Here is a 19,375-nt window from a genome sequence, read left to right as displayed (position 1 = left end):
CCACAGGCTTTTCACCATTAGAACTGTTATTCGGGTTTAAACCCTACATCCCTAAAAGTATAGACTCTCTCGACCTTAATACATACAGCGATTATATAAGAGCACTTAATCACCGGTTATATTACAGCCGTCAAAAAGCTTTACAAAATATAGAGTCGTCAAAAGAAAGATCAAAAAAATACTACGACTCTCACTCGAAACCGATTACCTATAATATTGGTGACATGGTCTACGTCCGTTGCCATCATAAGCAAAACAAAGCCTTATCTCCTGTATGGAAGGGTCCATACAAAATCATAAAATTAAACGGCAACCACACGGTCACCTTATTAATGAACCGTAAACACGTGCGTCACCATTATGATGAAATAAAATTAGCAAATGACGACGCACTATAGTCTTATTAAAGCTAACTCGTTTAAATAATCCCTTTATTTTCGAACATACTTAATTCTTTTACTCAAAAAGAAAAAAAATTATATTATAATTATAATAATAATCTTACACTGAATAACTATTTGAAACTTTTACTATTTTATATGTTTACTATTTTACAATATTTGATTTATTGGTGATAATAAACGAATGCTTACTTATTACTATTTCTGTTCCCTTTCAGGCCCATCTTAGTGCTATGTACAAGTCATCAAATCATAACCCAGATAACAGATAGTCCCGGTCTATACTACGATAGACTATCTGACGTCAAATTTACTAATGATAACTGGAATGTTGTAACTTATTTAAATACTAATAACATACAGTCTCATCTTGATAAAGTAGATCAGTTATTTGAAAAAGTAAACTCTTTCTGTAAGGACTTCGAGTCCTCCAAAATACAGTTCGATTGCATGAACGCCATTTCGTCATTACAAAGTCAACACGATAATAACATCAAAAAGTTTGCATCTGTATCCTATCTTACTAGTAGTCGACAAAGTAGATCAAAACGTGGGCTACTCGACTTTGGTGGCTCTGTTCTTAAAACATTCTTTGGCACTCTAGATTCCAACGACGGTGTCAAGTTCTCTGATGCTATCGACCAAGTACAGTCAGACGAAAAAGCTTTAGCGCATCTTATGCGTGATAATATACATGTGATAAAATCTACAATTTCCACATTTAATAATTCAATGTTAAAATTCAGTGAAAACGAGAAACGTCTAAATAAAAATCTAGAAATCATAAATTCGGCATTCGAATATATTATAAATTCTAACGATAAATTACAAATAAAAACAAAATTTAATTCTTTATTCCAGTCCTTAGAAAGTATAATCATTGCATTGTCTTTCGATATCGAAGACATAAACAACGCTATTTTATTTAGTAAAATGAATATTTTGCACCCGACTGTACTCAGCCCATATCAATTATATGTCGAGTTGGAGAAACATATAAATGACCTACCTAAGCATTGCGAACTTCCTATATCAATATCTTTACAGAACATTCACGAAGTTATCGATATTTCTAAACTAGTATGCTACTATCATAATAATCGTATTATCACTATAATCAAGATACCCCTCGTGTTACCTCAAGTCTATAATCTTTACCATATTGTTCCTATGCCAGTTCCTTATGACTTAACAAAACCAGACACTTATGCACTTATAGCACCAAACAAGCCATACATGGCATTAACAACAGATCGTATGCTTTACTCACTGTTAGAAGACTTAGACAAGTGCAAATTCGTGAGTGAAAAGTGTTATATTTGTGAATTAGGTAATGTGTATTCGACGCTTGCGAACCCAACGTGTGAGACAGTTATCTTAACCGAAGTTGTCAATAAGGTTCCAAGTTCATGTTCGGTAAAACTCTTAAGGGGGCACGTAGATTCCTTCTTTAAACTTAATAAAAATAGGTGGATATTTGTTCAATCTGAGCCTGGAAAATTACATGTAACTTGTTCTAGTAATAGTCTCAACTATGATTATGTTTTGTTAGGAACAGGAATAATGTCCCTGTTTAAAGACTGTAAAGCTTTCTTCAAAACTTTACAATTTTCGTCTAGTGAAACATTTATTTCTAATGTAACAACTCAAGTAGCTAACTTCAACATTTTGGAAGATGATTGTTGCGAACGTACAAAACTAAATAAAACTTTAGCTAGACTTCCCTTGTTAAAATTAAATAACCTTAATAATTTAGACTCATTGTTACACGCTAGTATTCATCTAGATACTCTAGAAAAAGAATTAAATCATTTGGAAAGTCCTTCGCACTTTCAAAAATATGCTGTTCATTATATGTCTATAAGTTATTCTCTTACTGTTCTGTTTTTCTTGTACCTTATATTTAGATTTCGTAGATGGTTTTGTTCAAGTAAACATAATTCTCATTGTTGTATACAAATCTTTAATCAATGCAACAAAGATCGTAAAAACGATCATAATAATGTTACACAAACTGTGCAAATAAATAGTGAAAAAGACTATTCATATCCTAGGCCTTTTAGGAGAAATCTTATGTTGTCAAATTCGTCTAATAATGTCGTCGTCGAGTAACGTTATAATACATTATATTCTTTTAAATAAATTGTATAAGTTTAATTAATAATTATAATTAAGACCTTTAATAATTATAGATTTACTTACTATATCCTGTTTTCGTATTTTACTTAATAATTACTTAAGTGTTTTTGATATTGTACTTAACGTTTATTTCTTTAAGATATAGTTACTATTTTATTTTAAGTACTTACTTGTTTTATCCTGTATCGTATGTTTTAGTTTTCCTATTTTGTTATCCAAAACAAAAGCCAAATTCTATACTTACCGCTCTAGTTTATCTCAACGTCAACGTCCGTGACCATTCATCGGTGACGATGAATCTTAAGGAGGGGGATGTTACATATGCCCCTCAATAATAACGTAATATAAATAATAATGCCGACTAAGGCATTCTTGAATGCATTGTCTCTATATAAAGACGATATATTGCTAAAGCGCGGTAGAACAGATTTGGCTTGAGTAGCGGAAACACACATCATTTGTACTACTTCTTTAATAAAATAAACTCCGTGCCAGTCGCCGTGTCCTTTTTTAAAAAGAGCTCCTGGACCCACCCCGTAACAGATCCACAACCTACAACCTAGGAAGGCACCCGGCTCCGACGGCATCCGCAACCGCGCGCTAAAACTTTTGCCAGTCCAACTGATAGCAATGTTGGCTACAATTTTAAATGCCGCTATGACGCACTGCATCTTTCCCGTGGTGTGGAAAGAAGCGGACGTTATCGGTATACATAAGCCGGGCAAACCGAGAAACGAAACTTCTAGTTACCGTCCGATTAGTCTCCTCCCGACGATAGGAAAAATTTACGAACGTCTCCTTAGGAAACGCCTCTGGGATTTTGTTACCGCGAACAAAATTCTCATAGACGAACAGTTCGGATTCCGCTCAAAACACTCGTGCGTACAACAAGTGCACCGCCTCACGGAGCACATCCTGATAGGACTAAATAGGCGTAAACAAATCCCGACCGGCGCCCTCTTCTTCGACATCGCGAAGGCGTTCGACAAAGTCTGGCACAACGGTTTAATTTATAAACTGTACAACATGGGAGTGCCAGACAGACTCGTGCTCATCATACGAGACTTCTTGTCGAACCGTTCGTTTCGATATCGAGTAGAGGGAACTCGTTCTCGTCCCCGTCAACTGACCGCCGGAGTCCCGCAAGGCTCCGCGCTCTCCCCGTTATTATTTAGTTTGTATATCAATGATATACCCCGGTCTCCGGAGACCCATCTAGCGCTCTTCGCCGATGACACGGCTATCTACTACTCGTGTAGGAAGATGTCGCTGCTTCATCGGCGACTCCAGATCGCAGTAGCCACCATGGGACAGTGGTTCCGGAAGTGGCGAATTGACATCAACCCCACGAAAAGCGCAGCGGTGCTCTTCAAAAGGGGTCGCCCTCCGAACATCACTTCGAGCATCCCACTCCGTAGTAGGCGCGCAAACACCTCCGCCGTTAGTCCCATCACTCTCTTTGGCCAGCCCATACCGTGGGTCTCGAAGGTCAAATATCTAGGCGTCACCCTCGACAGAGGGATGACATTCCGTCCCCATATAAAAACGGTACGCGACCGCGCCGCGTTTATACTAGGACGACTCTATCCAATGCTTTGTAGTCGAAGCAAACTGTCCCTCCGTAATAAGGTAACTCTCTACAAAACTTGTATACGCCCCGTCATGACGTATGCAAGCGTAGTGTTCGCTCACGCAGCCCGCTCCCACTTGAAATCCCTTCAGGTTATTCAATCACGATTCTGCAGGATAGCCGTCGGAGCGCCTTGGTTCCTTAGGAATGTGGATCTCCACGACGACCTGGAGCTCGACTCTTTTAGTAAGTATCTACAGTCGGCATCGCTGCGCCATTTTGAGAAGGCGGCACGACATGAGAACCCTCTCATCGTAGCCGCTGGAAATTACATACCCGACGCAGTAGACCGAATGGTAAACCGTCGACGTCGCCCAAAGCACGTCATTACGGATCCTCCCGATCCATTAACGGTGCTTTTAGGCACCACAAGCACCGGTCACCGTCCTCGTCGAACCCGTCGCTTGCGACGAAGGGCTCGACGAGCGAACTAACCCATAGACACAGCCCACTGAGTTTCTCGCCGGATCTTCTCAGTGGGTCGCGTTTCCGATCCGGTGGTAGATTCTGCGAAGCACTGCTCTTGCTAGGGCCAGTGTTAGCAACTCTCCGGTTGAGCCCCGCGAGCTCACCTACAAACGTTAGGGCGAAGCTGAAATAGCCTCTCAAGGCTATCAGCATAGGTAGGGAAAAAAAAAAAAAAAAAAAAAAAACGGTTCGGAAAGTTCACATGCGGCTATATTCAGACTCGCCAAGCTACGTCGATCGTATTGTAATGAGCGATTTAGTGGGCAACTTCATTTCTGTTAACTTTGTGTCACGGTGCGCGCGCATCGTAAAATTTCACTCTCATCAATTTTTCATAACGCGCCTAAAGAAGTATAACTTCAAAAAGTATTTAGTAAATCTATCTTTCTAGACAGAAACATTACTTGAAAGATGTGTACTGTCTTTTTTTATCAATTCTGTGGAGCCACTGTTTATTTAGGGGTTAAATAAGCCCTGCGGGGGTCGTGTAACTCCCCCTCGGGGACGCGGTGACCCCCAAACGTCTGACTTTGATCAAGATATATTTGTAAAGGGTTATTTAATGTTACTCTGTTTTGTCTGTGCCACTTCAAGGAGCATCCGATTTTAGTTATCTTGTTTATTGTTGTTATAAATAAGATTAAAACAGATGTTCGTTTAGCTTAAAAATTCAATGACGCTACGGTTTAAATGCTAACAGAAAAAAAGTCTTTTTATTAATTTGTGGCGGTTGATATCTCTATCATACAACACAAGGTATTTGACAGATGCCTAAATCTCGCTTACGACATTTTCAAGATAAGCTTGCATATATACAAGCTCTGAATAACAACATTCGGGTCTTCTCGTCGAACCCGTCGCTTGCGACGAAGGGCTCGACGAGTAAATTAACTCTCAGACACAGCCCACTAAGTTTCTCGCCGGATCTTCTCAGTGGGTCGCGTTTCCGATCCGGTGGTAGATTCTGCGAAGCACTGCTCTTGCTAGGGCCAGTGTTAGCAACTCTCCGGTTGAGCCCCGCGAGCTCACCTACAAACGTTAGGGCGAAGCTGAAATAGCCTCTCAAGGCTATCAGCATAGGTAGGAAAAAAAAAAAAAAAAAAAAACGGTTCGGAAAGTTCACATGCGGCTATATTCAGACTCGCCAAGCTACGTCGATCGTATTGTAATGAGCGATTTAGTGGGCAACTTCATTTCTGTTAATTTTGTGTCACGGTGCGCGCGCATCGTAAAATTTCACTCTCATCAATTTTTCATAACGCGCCTAAAGAAGTATAACTTCAAAAAGTATTTAGTAAATCTATCTTTCTAGACAGAAACATTACTTGAAAGATGTGTACTGTCTTTTTTTATCAATTCTGTGGAGCCACTGTTTATTTAGGGGTTAAATAAGCCCTGCGGGGGTCGTGTAACTCCCCCTCGGGGACGCGGTGACCCCCAAACGTCTGACTTTGATCAAGATATATTTGTAAAGGGTCATTTAATGTTACTCTGTTTTGTCTGTGCCACTTCAAGGAGCATCCGATTTTAGTTATCTTGTTTATTGTTGTTGTAAATAAGATTAAAACAGATGTTCGTTTAGCTTAAAAATTCAATGACGCTACGGTTTAAATGCTAACAGAAAAAAAGTCTTTTTATTAATTTGTGGCGGTTGATATCTCTATCATACAACACAAGGTATTTGACAGATGCCTAAATCTCGCTTACGACATTTTCAAGATAAGCTTGCATATATACAAGCTCTGAATAACAACATTCGGGTCTTCTCGTCGAACCCGTCGCTTGCGACGAAGGGCTCGACGAGTAAATTAACTCTCAGACACAGCCCACTAAGTTTCTCGCCGGATCTTCTCAGTGGGTCGCGTTTCCGATCCGGTGGTAGATTCTGTGAAGCACGGCTCTTGCTAGGGTTCGTGTTAGCAACGTCATCAAGTTTGAGCCCCGTGAGCTCACCTACAAACGTTAGGGTTACGCTGAAATAGCCTCTCGAGGCTCTCAGCTTAGGTAAGAAAAAAAAATAAAAAAAATAAAACAACATTCGGACCGTCGATCTACCGAGCAATTAAAACCGCTCGGTAGAAGATCTTCCCTCCGTTTTAAATCCCCAAAATCAGTTTCATCATAGAAAAAAATTGTGTTGATCGGCCTGTGATTCGTGTGCAAATTATCGAGATAATCGATTTCGAGTTTTCCAATTTTGAAGTGTAGAAGATTACGATGAAAAAGTCACTTATATACATAGTTAATATTTATAACTACCGAATGGTAAATAGTCGACGTCGCCCAAAACACGTCATTACGGATCCTCCCGATGCATTGACGGTGCTTTTAGGTACCACAAGCACCGGTCACCGTCCTCGTCCTCGTCCTCGTCGAACACGTCGCTTGCGACGAAGGGCTCGACGAGCGAATTAACTCACAGACACAGCCCACTGAGTTTCTCGCCGGATCTTCTCAGTGGGTCGCGTTTCCGATCCGTTGGTAGATTCTGCGAAGCACTGCTCTTGCTTTTGGACCAGTGTTATTAACACTTCCGGTTTGAGCCCCGTGAGCTCACCTACATGTTAGGGTGAAGCTGAAATAGCCTCTCAAGGCTATCAGACAAGGTAGGATAAAAAACACGAGGGGAATGTTTCGTTACAAACCGGATGCATTCTTATGTCTGTACGTTGTTCAGTCGAAATTTATGAAATCGAAGTGAATTTCGTTCTAACGTTCAATTTATTTTTTATTGCATAGATGGATCACGGCCCACCTGGTGTTAAGTGGTTACTGGAGCCCATAGACATCTATGACGTAATTGCGCCACCCACCTTGAGATATAAGTTCTAAGGTCTCAAGTTTAGTTACAACGGCTGCCCCACCCTTCAAATTATAATTTTGCGGGTTTGATTTTTATTACACGATGTTATTCCTTCACCGTGGAAGTCAATCGTGAACATTTGCTGAGTAAGTATTTCATTAAAAAAATTGGTACCCGCCTGGGATTCGAACACGGGTCCATCGCTCAACACGAATGCACCGGACGTCTTATCTTTTAGGCCACGACGACTTCTCGTGGATGTTACAGTGTAGTATAGTTATATTGAAAACCCGCATTCCGAAACAACGGGGAGCCATCATTGAAAGCGCGCCTGTGTAGGCCTGCTACTTAAATAAAAGCTTTTTGATTTTTATAAATGAGCTGCCTATGAAGGAAGGCTCTGACTTGCTTTATGAATTCAATCAGCGCATTGTGCGAGTCCGTCGTGACTTGATGAGGGAAATTATCAATTTAGATTCGAATAAGGTACAAAAATGTATATTTTTTCATTGTCAGATTTAGATGAGGGTTCGAGAACTGTTTCTCAGAGAGTTGGCAGAGTCATCTAATTGATAATATAATATTTATATATATTTTTATATGTATATATTTATGTATATCGACGCTTGAAAGGTAAACGTGACTAAGCGACAATGCGTGAACTTTACAGTAGACTAATTTAAAGTTGAAATGCCTGAAAACAAAATCTATTTTAACGAATCTAGCTGTAGGATTGAAATGATTTTAATAGACCTAGAAATATATATTTTTTGCGCATCGAATACGGTTATTGCCTATCATTTATTTACAAAGCAGTTATTGTAGCTTAGTCACGTTTGCTTTTCAAGCGTCGATATGTATTTATTTAAGTACCAGTATTTGTATCTATAAATATTATGTATGTCACATATACACATATGTTTAAATAATATCACTATCACACTACAGCTACCAAGGTTCATCTCTGCACCTCCCTAGTTAGAGAATTCCATGGCATTAAGTCCGCCTTTATACTGTTTAGTATATAAAGTTATAAATAAAGAAATAAATTTAGGGCACAAGGAAATATACCAAAGTGCCAAAGGAAAGAAGGATTCGGCTGAGCGCATAACCGTGTAACAATTACAAGCGTGGCGTGTATGACATTTTTTTTTTTTTCGTTTTTTCTTTCCTCCAATACGTATGTCACAGTAAAAGAGGCACGCGGAAACCTCCTCGAGATGTTAACAGTTAAACGAGAATTTCTTTGCGTGCGTACGTAAGTGGTTTCAATGTCTGTGTCCTATGCTCAAAGAATTTTCGTATTTAGAAAGAAAAAAAAAGGTATTAAATCTTTTAGTTTTTCCTCCGCGCGGCAGCTAACAAAAATGCTATTTTATTTCGTAGATTCGAATTTTGAATTATGGATAGATTGTACTTTCGGTATGATCACGGCGGCTGTTTCGCTGAATCCATTCAGTTTTTACTGGAGCCCATAGACATCTACAACGTAAATGCGCCACCCACCTTGAGATATAAGTTCTAAGGTCTCAGTATAGTTACAACGGCTGCCCCACCCTTCAAATCGAAACGCGTTACTGCTTCACGGCAGAAACAGGCACGGTGGTGGTACCTAACTGCGCGGACTCACAAGGGGTCCTACCACCAGTAATTACGCCAATTATAATTTTGCGGGTTTCACTTTCATTACACGATGTTATTCCTTCACCGTGGAAGTCAATCGTACCAGTAAACACACTATTTCTACTAAGGGCTATTTCAGCTACGCCCGGATGGGTAGGTGAGCTCACGGGCTCAACCTGAGAGAATTTGCTAACACTAGCCCCGAATCGTGTGAGCAGTGCTTCGCTGAATCTACCACCGGCTCGAAATTGCGACCCGCTGAGAAGATCCGGCGAGAAACTCAGTGGGCTAATGAAATCACTTGGGCTCCACCTATCGCACGCTGCAACAAAAACTTTCGCCTAAGCACCACCCATTACGTAGAAACGTGAACGCCACCACATCGCTTCGGATTTTTGGGAATTGTTTGAGCTAACACCACAATACCATCATCTCGTTTTTACCATCGCACCGCCCGCTACCGGAGTAGAGTTCACCCATACTACCTGGAGCCACAGCGTTCATCCACAGTGCGTTTCCAGAGATCTTTTTTGCCACGTACAAGTTTTAAAATGATTACGTTACATTATCTGGAAAAAATATATTTGTAATTGAAATTAGGCATCATCATAGTTAAAACAAATTTCAAAATTGTACTTTAAACTTTCGGCAATGGAATTTCGATAAACTCTTCTCTAGAAGTATACTATATATAGTATTTAAAAATATTTTTCCTTCGAAGTACACAATTTTTTGAAACTAAAAGAAAGTACCGCCATGAACCATAATCCCAAGTAGTGAAAATAGATCGCAGCCGACAGATTCAAGATAGTAAATGTCTTATCACTCGACTGAAATAGAAAGACCCTCACGGCGCGTACCCAAAATCGGCTCGATCTCATCTTCGTATGTCAAGTTACATCATGCAGATAAAAAGTCGAATATATCCGAGATATCGCATATATCTGTAATCTGTCGTAACGAGGATCTCGGGTTTCTTCTAGTAGGGATGGGAATCCCGCTTATAACACGGTACTCTTATAACGCATTTTCATATTACGCGATTTTCAGTCCTTCGTTCTTTTTTTTTTTATTGCTTAGACGGGAGGATGAGCTCAAAGCCCAACTGGTGTTAAGTGGTTATTGGAGCGCATAGACATCTACAACGTAAATGCCGCCACTCACCTTGAGATATAAGTTCTAAGGTCTTAGTATAGTTGCAACGGCAGCCCCTTCAAACCTTAAAGTATAAGCTTGAACATTATTAAGGTTCTATTGTCAAAGACATGTTCTTCTATAATCACAGGTTTCACCAAGGTTACACTATAGACAAATAATATTAAAGTCAAACAATATTAATCTATTCTTAATTTGCCCACGGAATTTAACAATAAACAAAAAAAAAACCTATGTATGTATATGCGTGTGTGTCAAATACTTATTTGGTATCACCAGTATTTTTTTAATAAATAATGTCAAAAGAGCGTAGTTTAGTTTTATTTTATTTTTTAGTTTACTTATGTTTTGACTACTATTAACAAAATTAATACATAATTTTATCTTACTTAAAAAGACAGATAATGTAACTGGTAAAAAATAAAAAATTAATGTTGCAAAGATGATTAATATTAAAATTATTATCACATGTTAAAACACTCTCCTGTAAAATTAGTAAGTTTTGAGATTATACAGTTTTAATGCGAGATGACGATGTATGTAGCAGCGTAATGATGTGGATGAATTTATTCACGCCGACAGTTGCGAGACACAGATAAAACTCAATTGTGTTATATTGCGGACTTGAACCCAGGGCTGGCGACGCGATCAACCGCGTCAGTTCTGTTAATTTGTAAGCTTAATAAAAACCGTTAATAAAAAATTCAAAATCCACACTAATATTCGTTGTAAAATAAATACGTAAGCAACTCTGTCTGTTACGTACTCACCACGCCCAAACAAATATTTTGACGTATTTCGAGAAAATTCGGATTGTGGAAATAGTTTAGCTCTGGAAAGGCTAGGCTTTCCCGCAGGCGGGTACCAATTTTTCCAATGAAATACGTACTTAACAAATGTTCACGATTTACTTCCACGGTGAAGGAATAACGTCGTGTAAGAAAAATCAAACCCGCAAAATTATAATTTGCGTAATTTCTGGTGGTAGGACCTCTTGTGAGTCCCACGGATAGGTAACCACCCTTTTTTTTTTTTTTTTTTTTTTTTTTTTTTCGGGTAGAGGGCCGAACCTCCTACGAGGTCCCCGCGCAAAAGGGACGCGCGGGGTATGTGAGACTCTACGATCTGCATGGTGTTGTGAGCAGACCGCGGGCCCAAGGATTTTAGGGCCCACCCACTAAACGACTCCCCTGCACTCTTACACCCGACGTCCGATCCCCTCCGAGGTCAGAACCCGGATGAGGTAGGGGGGCTACCGCGGTCAACACTACAACCAGACGGCGCGGCTCACCCCAAGGACGCCCAGCCGACTGAGCCTTCGAGGCGAATCGAAGGCTCTGAAACGTCGGCCGTCTCGGTATGGCAGCCCGTCAGGCCGCCCGGACGGTGCCGCTGGTGTCCCGGAATACCCCGCTGGACCAGAACCAGCCTGCCGGGTCGGGACGCGATACACCGTCGACCGGTCGCTCTATTTACTCCACGGCAGCGCGCTAGAGTGCTGGTAGCGCGCCGCGCGGCCTCACCCCCTCAGGTCGCATAGGTAACCACCCTACCTATTTTCTGTCATGAAACAATAATGCGTTTCGGTTTGAAGGGTGGGGCAGCCGTTGTAACTATACTGAGACCTTAGAACTTATATTTCAAGGTGGATGGCGAATTTACGTTGTAGATGCCTATGGGCTCCAGTAACCACATAACACCAGGTGGGCTGTGAGCTCGTCCACACATCTAAGCAATAAAAAAAAGAGATCTTACTCTAATCAGCATTGGTCTGCGCCTATGCAAAATAAAGTGTAGTCTAAGCGAGCAAATCTGCAGGCTGATAGCTAGTCAGTTCACAAACAACGAGGTTAAATGAAAATTTTATTACCAATATTTTTAATAATACTGTAATTTGAATAGGTATTAAGTAAAATTAAGACAGGACCAGATGTATAGATGTATAGACCGTTATTATAATTTCCATTTTTTTTGATAATCTTGTTGAATATTCAATTTAATTTGGAAATTATTAAATAATACTACTAGAGGGGAAAAAAAACGTGTGGCACTCGGGAACTGCCGCGGTAAAGCTATTGCATAGCATTTTTTATCAACTTATGCAATTATAATTAGACAATGATAATTTAATACTAAAACAATAATAAAACAAGACCACGCTATATTAAACATTAATAAAAGCAAAACCTTAACTGTCCCCTTCACACTCATAAGCTAGACCGCGCGAGAGAGAGATGGGCAGACTTTTCATGATGCGCATGCAGTGTGACGTCACGCCATGCGCTTATTCACAAACACTACACAAGCGCAACGTGTGAATGTGTTGAACGCGAGCCTACATGGTAGGCGGAGTGAGGGGTGTATGGTTTTTTTCGTTACGGAATTTCACGATTACAGTAAGCCGCGCTCAAGGCCCGCGATAAAAGCTATGCAATAGCTTAAAAACAACATGCATTTAAGACGAAGCCAAGACAATTTGGCTTGCTACCGATTCATTCGTATTCTAATTGACGTTATAAAGAACATCACATGAATTTGCAACGCTACAGACGACAAAAAAAAAGATATAACCGAAAAAGTTTGTATTATTCTAAGACTTAATAAACAAAAATAACCAAAAATTCTGACGAGTAATACATATTTTTTATTCTTTCGCATACATAACATATGTGAGTTACAACTACCAATATTGTATACAATTTACAACAGTGGACGGGCTAATACAGTAATCGTGAGATTTTATTGTGCTTTGCTTGCGAACCGTTTGAGTGTAGGGATGGGGTGTGTTGTTGGAAAAAATAGGAACATTTTTTTTTTTTTTATTGCTTAGATGGGTGGACGAGCTCACACCCCACCTGGTGTTAAGTGGTTACTGGAGCCCATAGACATCCACAACGTAAATGCGCCACCCACCTTGAGATACAAGTTCTAAGGTCTCAAGTATAGTGTATTGGAGTGTTGTAGGCGAAATAAAAGAGAACTGTTCAAGTCGACAATTCATGCAATAATGTTATAATTTAGTGTGTGCAGTTACAAATATAAGGTTAGGTGAGCTGCACACTACAATAGTTACAACGGCTGCCCCACCCTTCAAACCGAAACGCATTACTGCTTCACGGCAGAAATAGGCAGGGTGGTGGTACCCACCCGCACGGACTCACAAGAGGTCCTACCACCAGTAATTACGCAAATTATAATTTTGCGGGTTTTTGATTTTTATTACACGATGTTATTCCTTCACCGTGGAAGTCAATCGTGAACATTTGTTCAGTATGTATTTCACTAGAAAAATTGGTACCCGCCTGCGGGATTCGAACACCGGTGCATCGCTTCAACACGAATGCGCCGGACGTCTTATCCGTTAGGCCACGACGACTACGAACATTCTTTTATAGTTTCGGTAAAATAAACATGGCCCTCGTAGGGCGGTTTATACGAGCATACGGCCTAGCTGCAGGTTAGTGAGCCATGAATATAATGGTTCTTAGTAATTCTGGTTAGTGGTGATTAAGTACCCTGTAGAGTTTTTAAGCTAGTGCTGGAGTGCTCTGAGGAATTGCTTGAGATGATCCCCTCATCTCGTTTTTATCATCGCACCTCCCGCCATCAGAGCAGAGTTCATCCATATCATCTGGAACCGCTGCGTTCATCGGCAGTGCGTTTCCAGAGGTCTTTTTTGCCACGTACCATCCGACTATGGAATGAGCTCTCCTCCACGGTGTTTCCCGAGCGCTATGACATGTCCTTCTTTAAAAGAGGCTTGTGGAGAGTATTAAGCGGTAGGCAGCGGCTTGGCTCTGCCTCTGGTATTGCTGAAGTCCATGGGCGACGGTAACCACTCACTATTAGGTGGGCCGTATGCTCGTCTGCCTACAAGGGCAATAAAAAAATTAAGCTGACCCTTGCATTAGATGCCTTTAGCTCTAATACTAGGAGCAGGCTTAGGGACCCCGGTAACCGTACTCGTCGAACTCGGCAAAGAGTTCGACGTGCAACCTAACCTAAACATCAGCTCGCTGAGTTTCTCGCCGGATCTTCTCAGCGGGTCGCGATTTCGATCCGATAGTGGATTCATTCGCGAAGCAACTACTCTTGAGTTGTTAGGACTCCTTTGGAGGCGCTCGGGCAGCTGTTAGCAAATCCCACCCCTCCAGGCTAAGCCTTTGCTCGCCCACCTGTCCGGGTGAAACTGGAGAAGCCTCCGGGACACCAGTAATCCTTCATGCAAAAAAAAAAAAAAAAAACCCATCACCAACCCGCCTAATTCTGCCGCGAAGCTGTCAAACGTTCCAATTTTAATACAATAGAGATTTCACGTCTAGCTGCTTTCTGAGTGACGCCTGGTTTATAGGCGGGCTTCTGACCTTTGTCCCTACGACCCTAATTAATAAGATAGACTCCGCTCAAAAATTACATGTAACACGAAAAAACAACATGTTAATGTTGTTCCTTTGTTGTTATTCATTCCGATTTGAGCAACCGACGCGCGTGGACGTGCTCATTGTTTTGTCGGAAGTGACTACCGGTGATAATAGATCATTGTTCGTGGCACATCTGTGGCCCAAGTGTTTCTCGGAATTTGTACCTGCGCCTAATTGCAAGGCATTGCCGCCCGGGAACTGTGCAGTGGTTCTATTCACTTTAATTCTATTCTATTTATTCTATTCACTAAAAAATTTCTAAAATTCCTAGAATCGCTTCGGCCAATTTAGTGTTACCGACGCAGGGGCCTCGCCGCAAGGCGAGCGCGTGTTTAAGTCCCGGGGCCGCCCCCCCCGGGCGAAAATCACGTGAAGATGGAGGAAAAACTTTTCATCGACTTCATTCGGGAAAAATATCCGTCAATCGCGCCCGAATTCGAAGCCTATAGGGCCTCATTTGGTAAATATTCTCCCCCCGCATCTCTCGCCGCCGTCGCCAAACATGCCTCGCAGGCATGCCTCGCGTGCCCCGCCGCCGGTCCGTGTTCAAGCGCACGTACGCACGCCGCCGCCGTAGCGTCTAACGCCCCCGCCCCCGCTACCCCCGCGCCCGCGTCAATCACGTCAGTTTCGTCCGTCGCGACCTCAATAGCGTCTAGTTCAGGCTCCGATACCGAATCGGAGATGGACTTCGAGTCCGCGACTAGCCCTCAACCCGGAACCTCGGATGGGTTCCAAACTGTAACGCGCGGTAAAAAGCGTACTCGCGTCGTGGAGTCCCGGAGCTCCATGACGAAGCAAACCAAGTCCGCGACCGCCTCCCGACCGCAGGTAGTCGTAACGCCGGAGTCGGACTCCGCCCGCCGCGTAATCCCACCGCCGCGCCCAAAAACCGCGCCCGCGCCTAAAACAGTTGTCCCGCCCCCGCTGATACTCCAGGAGAAGTCAGCGTGGAATCGCGTATCCCAGGCCCTTCAGGCCAACAAAATTAATTATACCCATGCGCGTAACGTCGCGCATGGGATTCAGCTTAAGGTCGCAACGCCGGGCGACCATAGGGCCCTCTCTGCTTACCTCCGAAAGGAGAACATAGGTTATCACACCTATGCTCTTCAGGAGGACCGCGAACTCCGCGTAGTGATACGTGGAGTCCCCAAGGAACTCGACATAGACTACGTAAAGGAGGATCTGATCGGTCAGTCCCTCCCAATAATTAGTGTGCACCGGATGCACAGCGGACGCGGCAGACAGCCGTACAATATGATTCTCGTCGCGCTAGAATCAACCCCGGAGGCAAAGAAAAGAATCTCATGTCTCAAAACGATATGCGGCCTCTCCGGGGTCACCATCGAAGCCCCCCATAAACGTGGTACTCCCGGGCAGTGCCACAGGTGTCAGCTCTATGGCCACTCAGCGCGTAATTGCCACGCGCGCCCCCGCTGCGTGAAATGCCTCGACGATCACGCAACCACAGAATGTTCGCGTGTTAGGGAAACCGCGACGGAACCCCCAAGCTGTGTCCTATGCCTTAAGCAAGGGCACCCGGCAAACTACCGCGGATGTCCTAGGGCTCCGCGTAAACGCCCGAACCACCCAGCCCCCCGAACCGTCGACCCAAAGACTTCGGCGCCTTCAGTGCCGAAACCAGCCTTCGTACCGGCTGCGGTTCCCACCGTCTCGGCGTGGAAAAAACCGCTGCCGTATACGAAGGAGGGAACACAAAACGTACCCCAGCTCCCGCCTGCGACACGTCACGCGCCTCAGCCCCTGCTCGCACCTCGCCCCGCGCCCGCGTACCGCCCCCCGCAACCCTCAGTCGTCAACGACTTCGCGCTCGTGCGCGACTTCGTCACCGCGGTAAACTTTGACCGTCTGCGATCGTTCGCAGATGCTATCCGTAGGTCGGTAACCCCCGAACAGCGGCTCGCGGCCGCTTTCGATCACATGGACGTCTACGAGTCCGTGTCTCGCACGTTATAAAAATTCTTTACCGGTAATCAATGGCGCAAAAAGGTAGAGAAAAACCGTATTCCCTTACGTTAGCATTCTACAATGCTAACGGACTCGCGCGGCAACGCGATCAAATTTTCGAATTCCTCCGCGACAATCTTGTAGATATTTTGTTAGTGCAGGAGACCTGTCTGAAGCCCTCGCGTCGTGACCCGAAAGTCGCGAATTACGTCATGGTTAGGAATGACAGACTCACCGCCTCCAAAGGCGGGACAGCCATTTACTATAGGCGGGCCCTGCACGTTGTCCCTCTCGATACTCCCTCGCTCTTACATATCGAGGCGTCAGTGTGCCGTATCTCGCTGACGGGACACCAGCCGATCGTCATCGCATCCGTTTATCTCCCCCCGGACAAGCCCCTCCTGAGCAGTGACATCGAGTCACTGTTCGGCATGGGAGACTCCGTCATCCTGGCAGGCGATTTAAATTGCCACCACACTAGGTGGAACTGCCATCGTACGAACGTTAACGGTAGGCGTCTCGACGCGTTTATAGACGACCTCACTTTTGAAGTAGTCGGTCCCCCAACTCCAACATGTTATCCGTATAACATCGCGCTCCGTCCGAGCACTATAGACCTGGCATTGCTTAGGAACGTAACTCTGCGCTTACGTTCCATCGAAGCACTGTCAGAGCTCGACTCAGACCACCGACCTGTCCTTATGCAGCTCGGTCGCCCTCACAACCCAGTCACTGTTACGAGGACCATGGTGGATTGGAATAAGCTGGGCACGTGCCTAGCCGAAGCCGCTCCGCCAATCCTCCCTTACGGCCTGGATTCGAATCTATCCCCCGAGGACACCGTCGAATCCATAAACATCATTACCGATCACATCTCTTCCGCGATCATTAGATCTTCAAAAGAAGTCGATGTGGAGGACAGCTTCCACCGCATCAGACTATCCTCCGAACTTAGGGATCTCTTAAGAGTTAGGAACGCGGCAATCCGGGCCTACGATCGGCTTCCCACGCATTCAAACCGGATTCGGATGCGTCGTCTACAACGCGAAGTCCACTCCCGCCTAAGCGACGCGCGTAACGATAATTGGCATAGTTATTTAGAACAACTCGCGCCCTCCCACCAAGCATACTGGCGACTAGCTAGGACTCTCAAATCCGAATCTACCGCTACTATGCCTCCCCTCGTACGCCCTTCAGGCCAACCACCGGCATTCGATGACGATGACAAGGCTGAGCTGCTGGCCGATGCACTGCAAGAGCAGTGCACCACCAGCACTCAACACGCGGACCCCGAACACACCGAGTTAGTCGACAGGGAGGTCGAGCGCAGAGCTTCCCTGCCACCCTCGGACGCGTTACCCCCCATTACCACTGACGAAGTTAGAGACGCGATCCACAATCTCCAACCTAGGAAGGCATCTGGCTCCGACGGCATTCGCAACCGCGCGCTAAAACTCTTGCCAGTCCAACTGATAGCAATGTTGGCTACAATTTTAAATGCCGCTATGACGCACTGCATCTTTCCCGCGGTGTGGAAAGAAGCGGACGTTATCGGTATACATAAGCCGGGCAAACCGACAAACGAAACATCTAGTTACCGTCCGATTAGTCTCCTCCCGACGATAGGAAAAATTTACGAACGGCTCCTTAGGAAACGCCTCTGGGATTTTGTTACCGCGAACAAAATTTTCATAGACGAACAGTTCGGATTCCGCTCTAAACACTCGTGCGTACAACAAGTGCATCGCCTCACGGAGCACATCCTGATAGGACTAAATAGGCGTAAACAAATCCCGACCGGCGCCCTCTTCTTCGACATCGCGAAGGCGTTCGACAAAGTCTGGCACAACGGTTTAATTTACAAACTGTACAACATGGGAGTGCCAGACAGACTTGTGCTCATCATACGAGACTTCTTGTCGAACCGTTCGTTTCGATATCGAGTAGAGGGAACTCGTTCTCGTCCCCGTCAACTGACTGCCGGAGTCCCGCAAGGCTCCGCGCTCTCCCCGTTATTATTTAGTTTGTATATCAATGATATACCCCGGTCTCCGGAGACCCATCTAGCGCTCTTCGCCGATGACACGGCTATCTACTACTCGTGTAGGAAGATGTCGCTGCTTCATCGGCGACTCCAGATCGCAGTAGCCACCATGGGACAGTGGTTCCGGAAGTGGCGCATCGACATCAACCCCACGAAAAGCACAGCGGTGCTCTTCAAAAGGGGTCGCCCTCCGAATACCACTTCGAGCATCCCACTCCCTAATAGGCGCGCAAACACCTCCGCCGTTAGCCCCGTCACTCTCTTTGGCCAGCCCATACCGTGGGCCTCGCAGGTCAAATACCTAGGCGTCACCCTCGACAGAGGGATGACATTCCGTCCCCATATTAAAACGGTACGCGACCGTGCCGCCTTCATATTAGGACGTCTCTACCCTATGCTTTGCAAGCGAAGCAAACTGTCCCTCCGTAATAAGGTAACTCTCTACAAAACTTGCATACGCCCCGTTATGACGTATGCAAGCGTAGTGTTCGCTCACGCAGCCCGCACCAACTTGAAGCCCCTTCAGGTTATTCAATCCCGATTCTGCAGGATAGCCGTCGGAGCACCATGGTTCCTGAGGAACGTGGATCTCCACGATGACCTGGAGCTCGACTCTGTCAGTAAGTATCTACAGTCGGCATCATTGCGCCATTTCGAGAAGGCGGCACGACATGAGAACCCTCTTGTCGTGGCCGCTGGAAACTACATACCCGATCCTGT

The 19,375-nt window shown here is 44.2% G+C and overlaps 2 protein-coding genes across 4 annotated transcripts in view; both read left to right on the top strand.

Moving 5' to 3' along the window:
- sm (heterogeneous nuclear ribonucleoprotein L) overlaps positions 1–19,375 on the top strand; it is a 406,278-nt gene that overhangs the window by 354,015 nt on the left and 32,888 nt on the right. The window lies entirely within an intron of this gene.
- Positions 525–3,037, top strand: LOC149499922 (uncharacterized). Its single transcript, XM_089737981.1, has one exon. The coding sequence runs from the start codon at positions 852–854 to the stop codon at positions 2,511–2,513; it is 1,662 nt and encodes a 553-aa protein (XP_089594107.1). The 5' UTR covers positions 525–851; the 3' UTR covers positions 2,514–3,037.

Source organism: Bombyx mandarina, chromosome 24 (genome assembly GCF_030267445.1).
Source record: "Bombyx mandarina strain Sakado chromosome 24, ASM3026744v2".
In the NCBI taxonomy this organism is placed as follows: Eukaryota; Metazoa; Arthropoda; class Insecta; order Lepidoptera; family Bombycidae; genus Bombyx; species Bombyx mandarina.
Note: the sequence above shows the minus strand (reverse complement) of the source record. Positions and strands in the feature narration are given on the sequence as shown.

Excerpts from the sequence above, each read along its gene's own strand:
- LOC149499922 (XM_089737981.1), top strand. The coding sequence starts at position 852 with ATGAACGCCATTTCGTCATTACAAAGTCAACACGATAATAACATCAAA.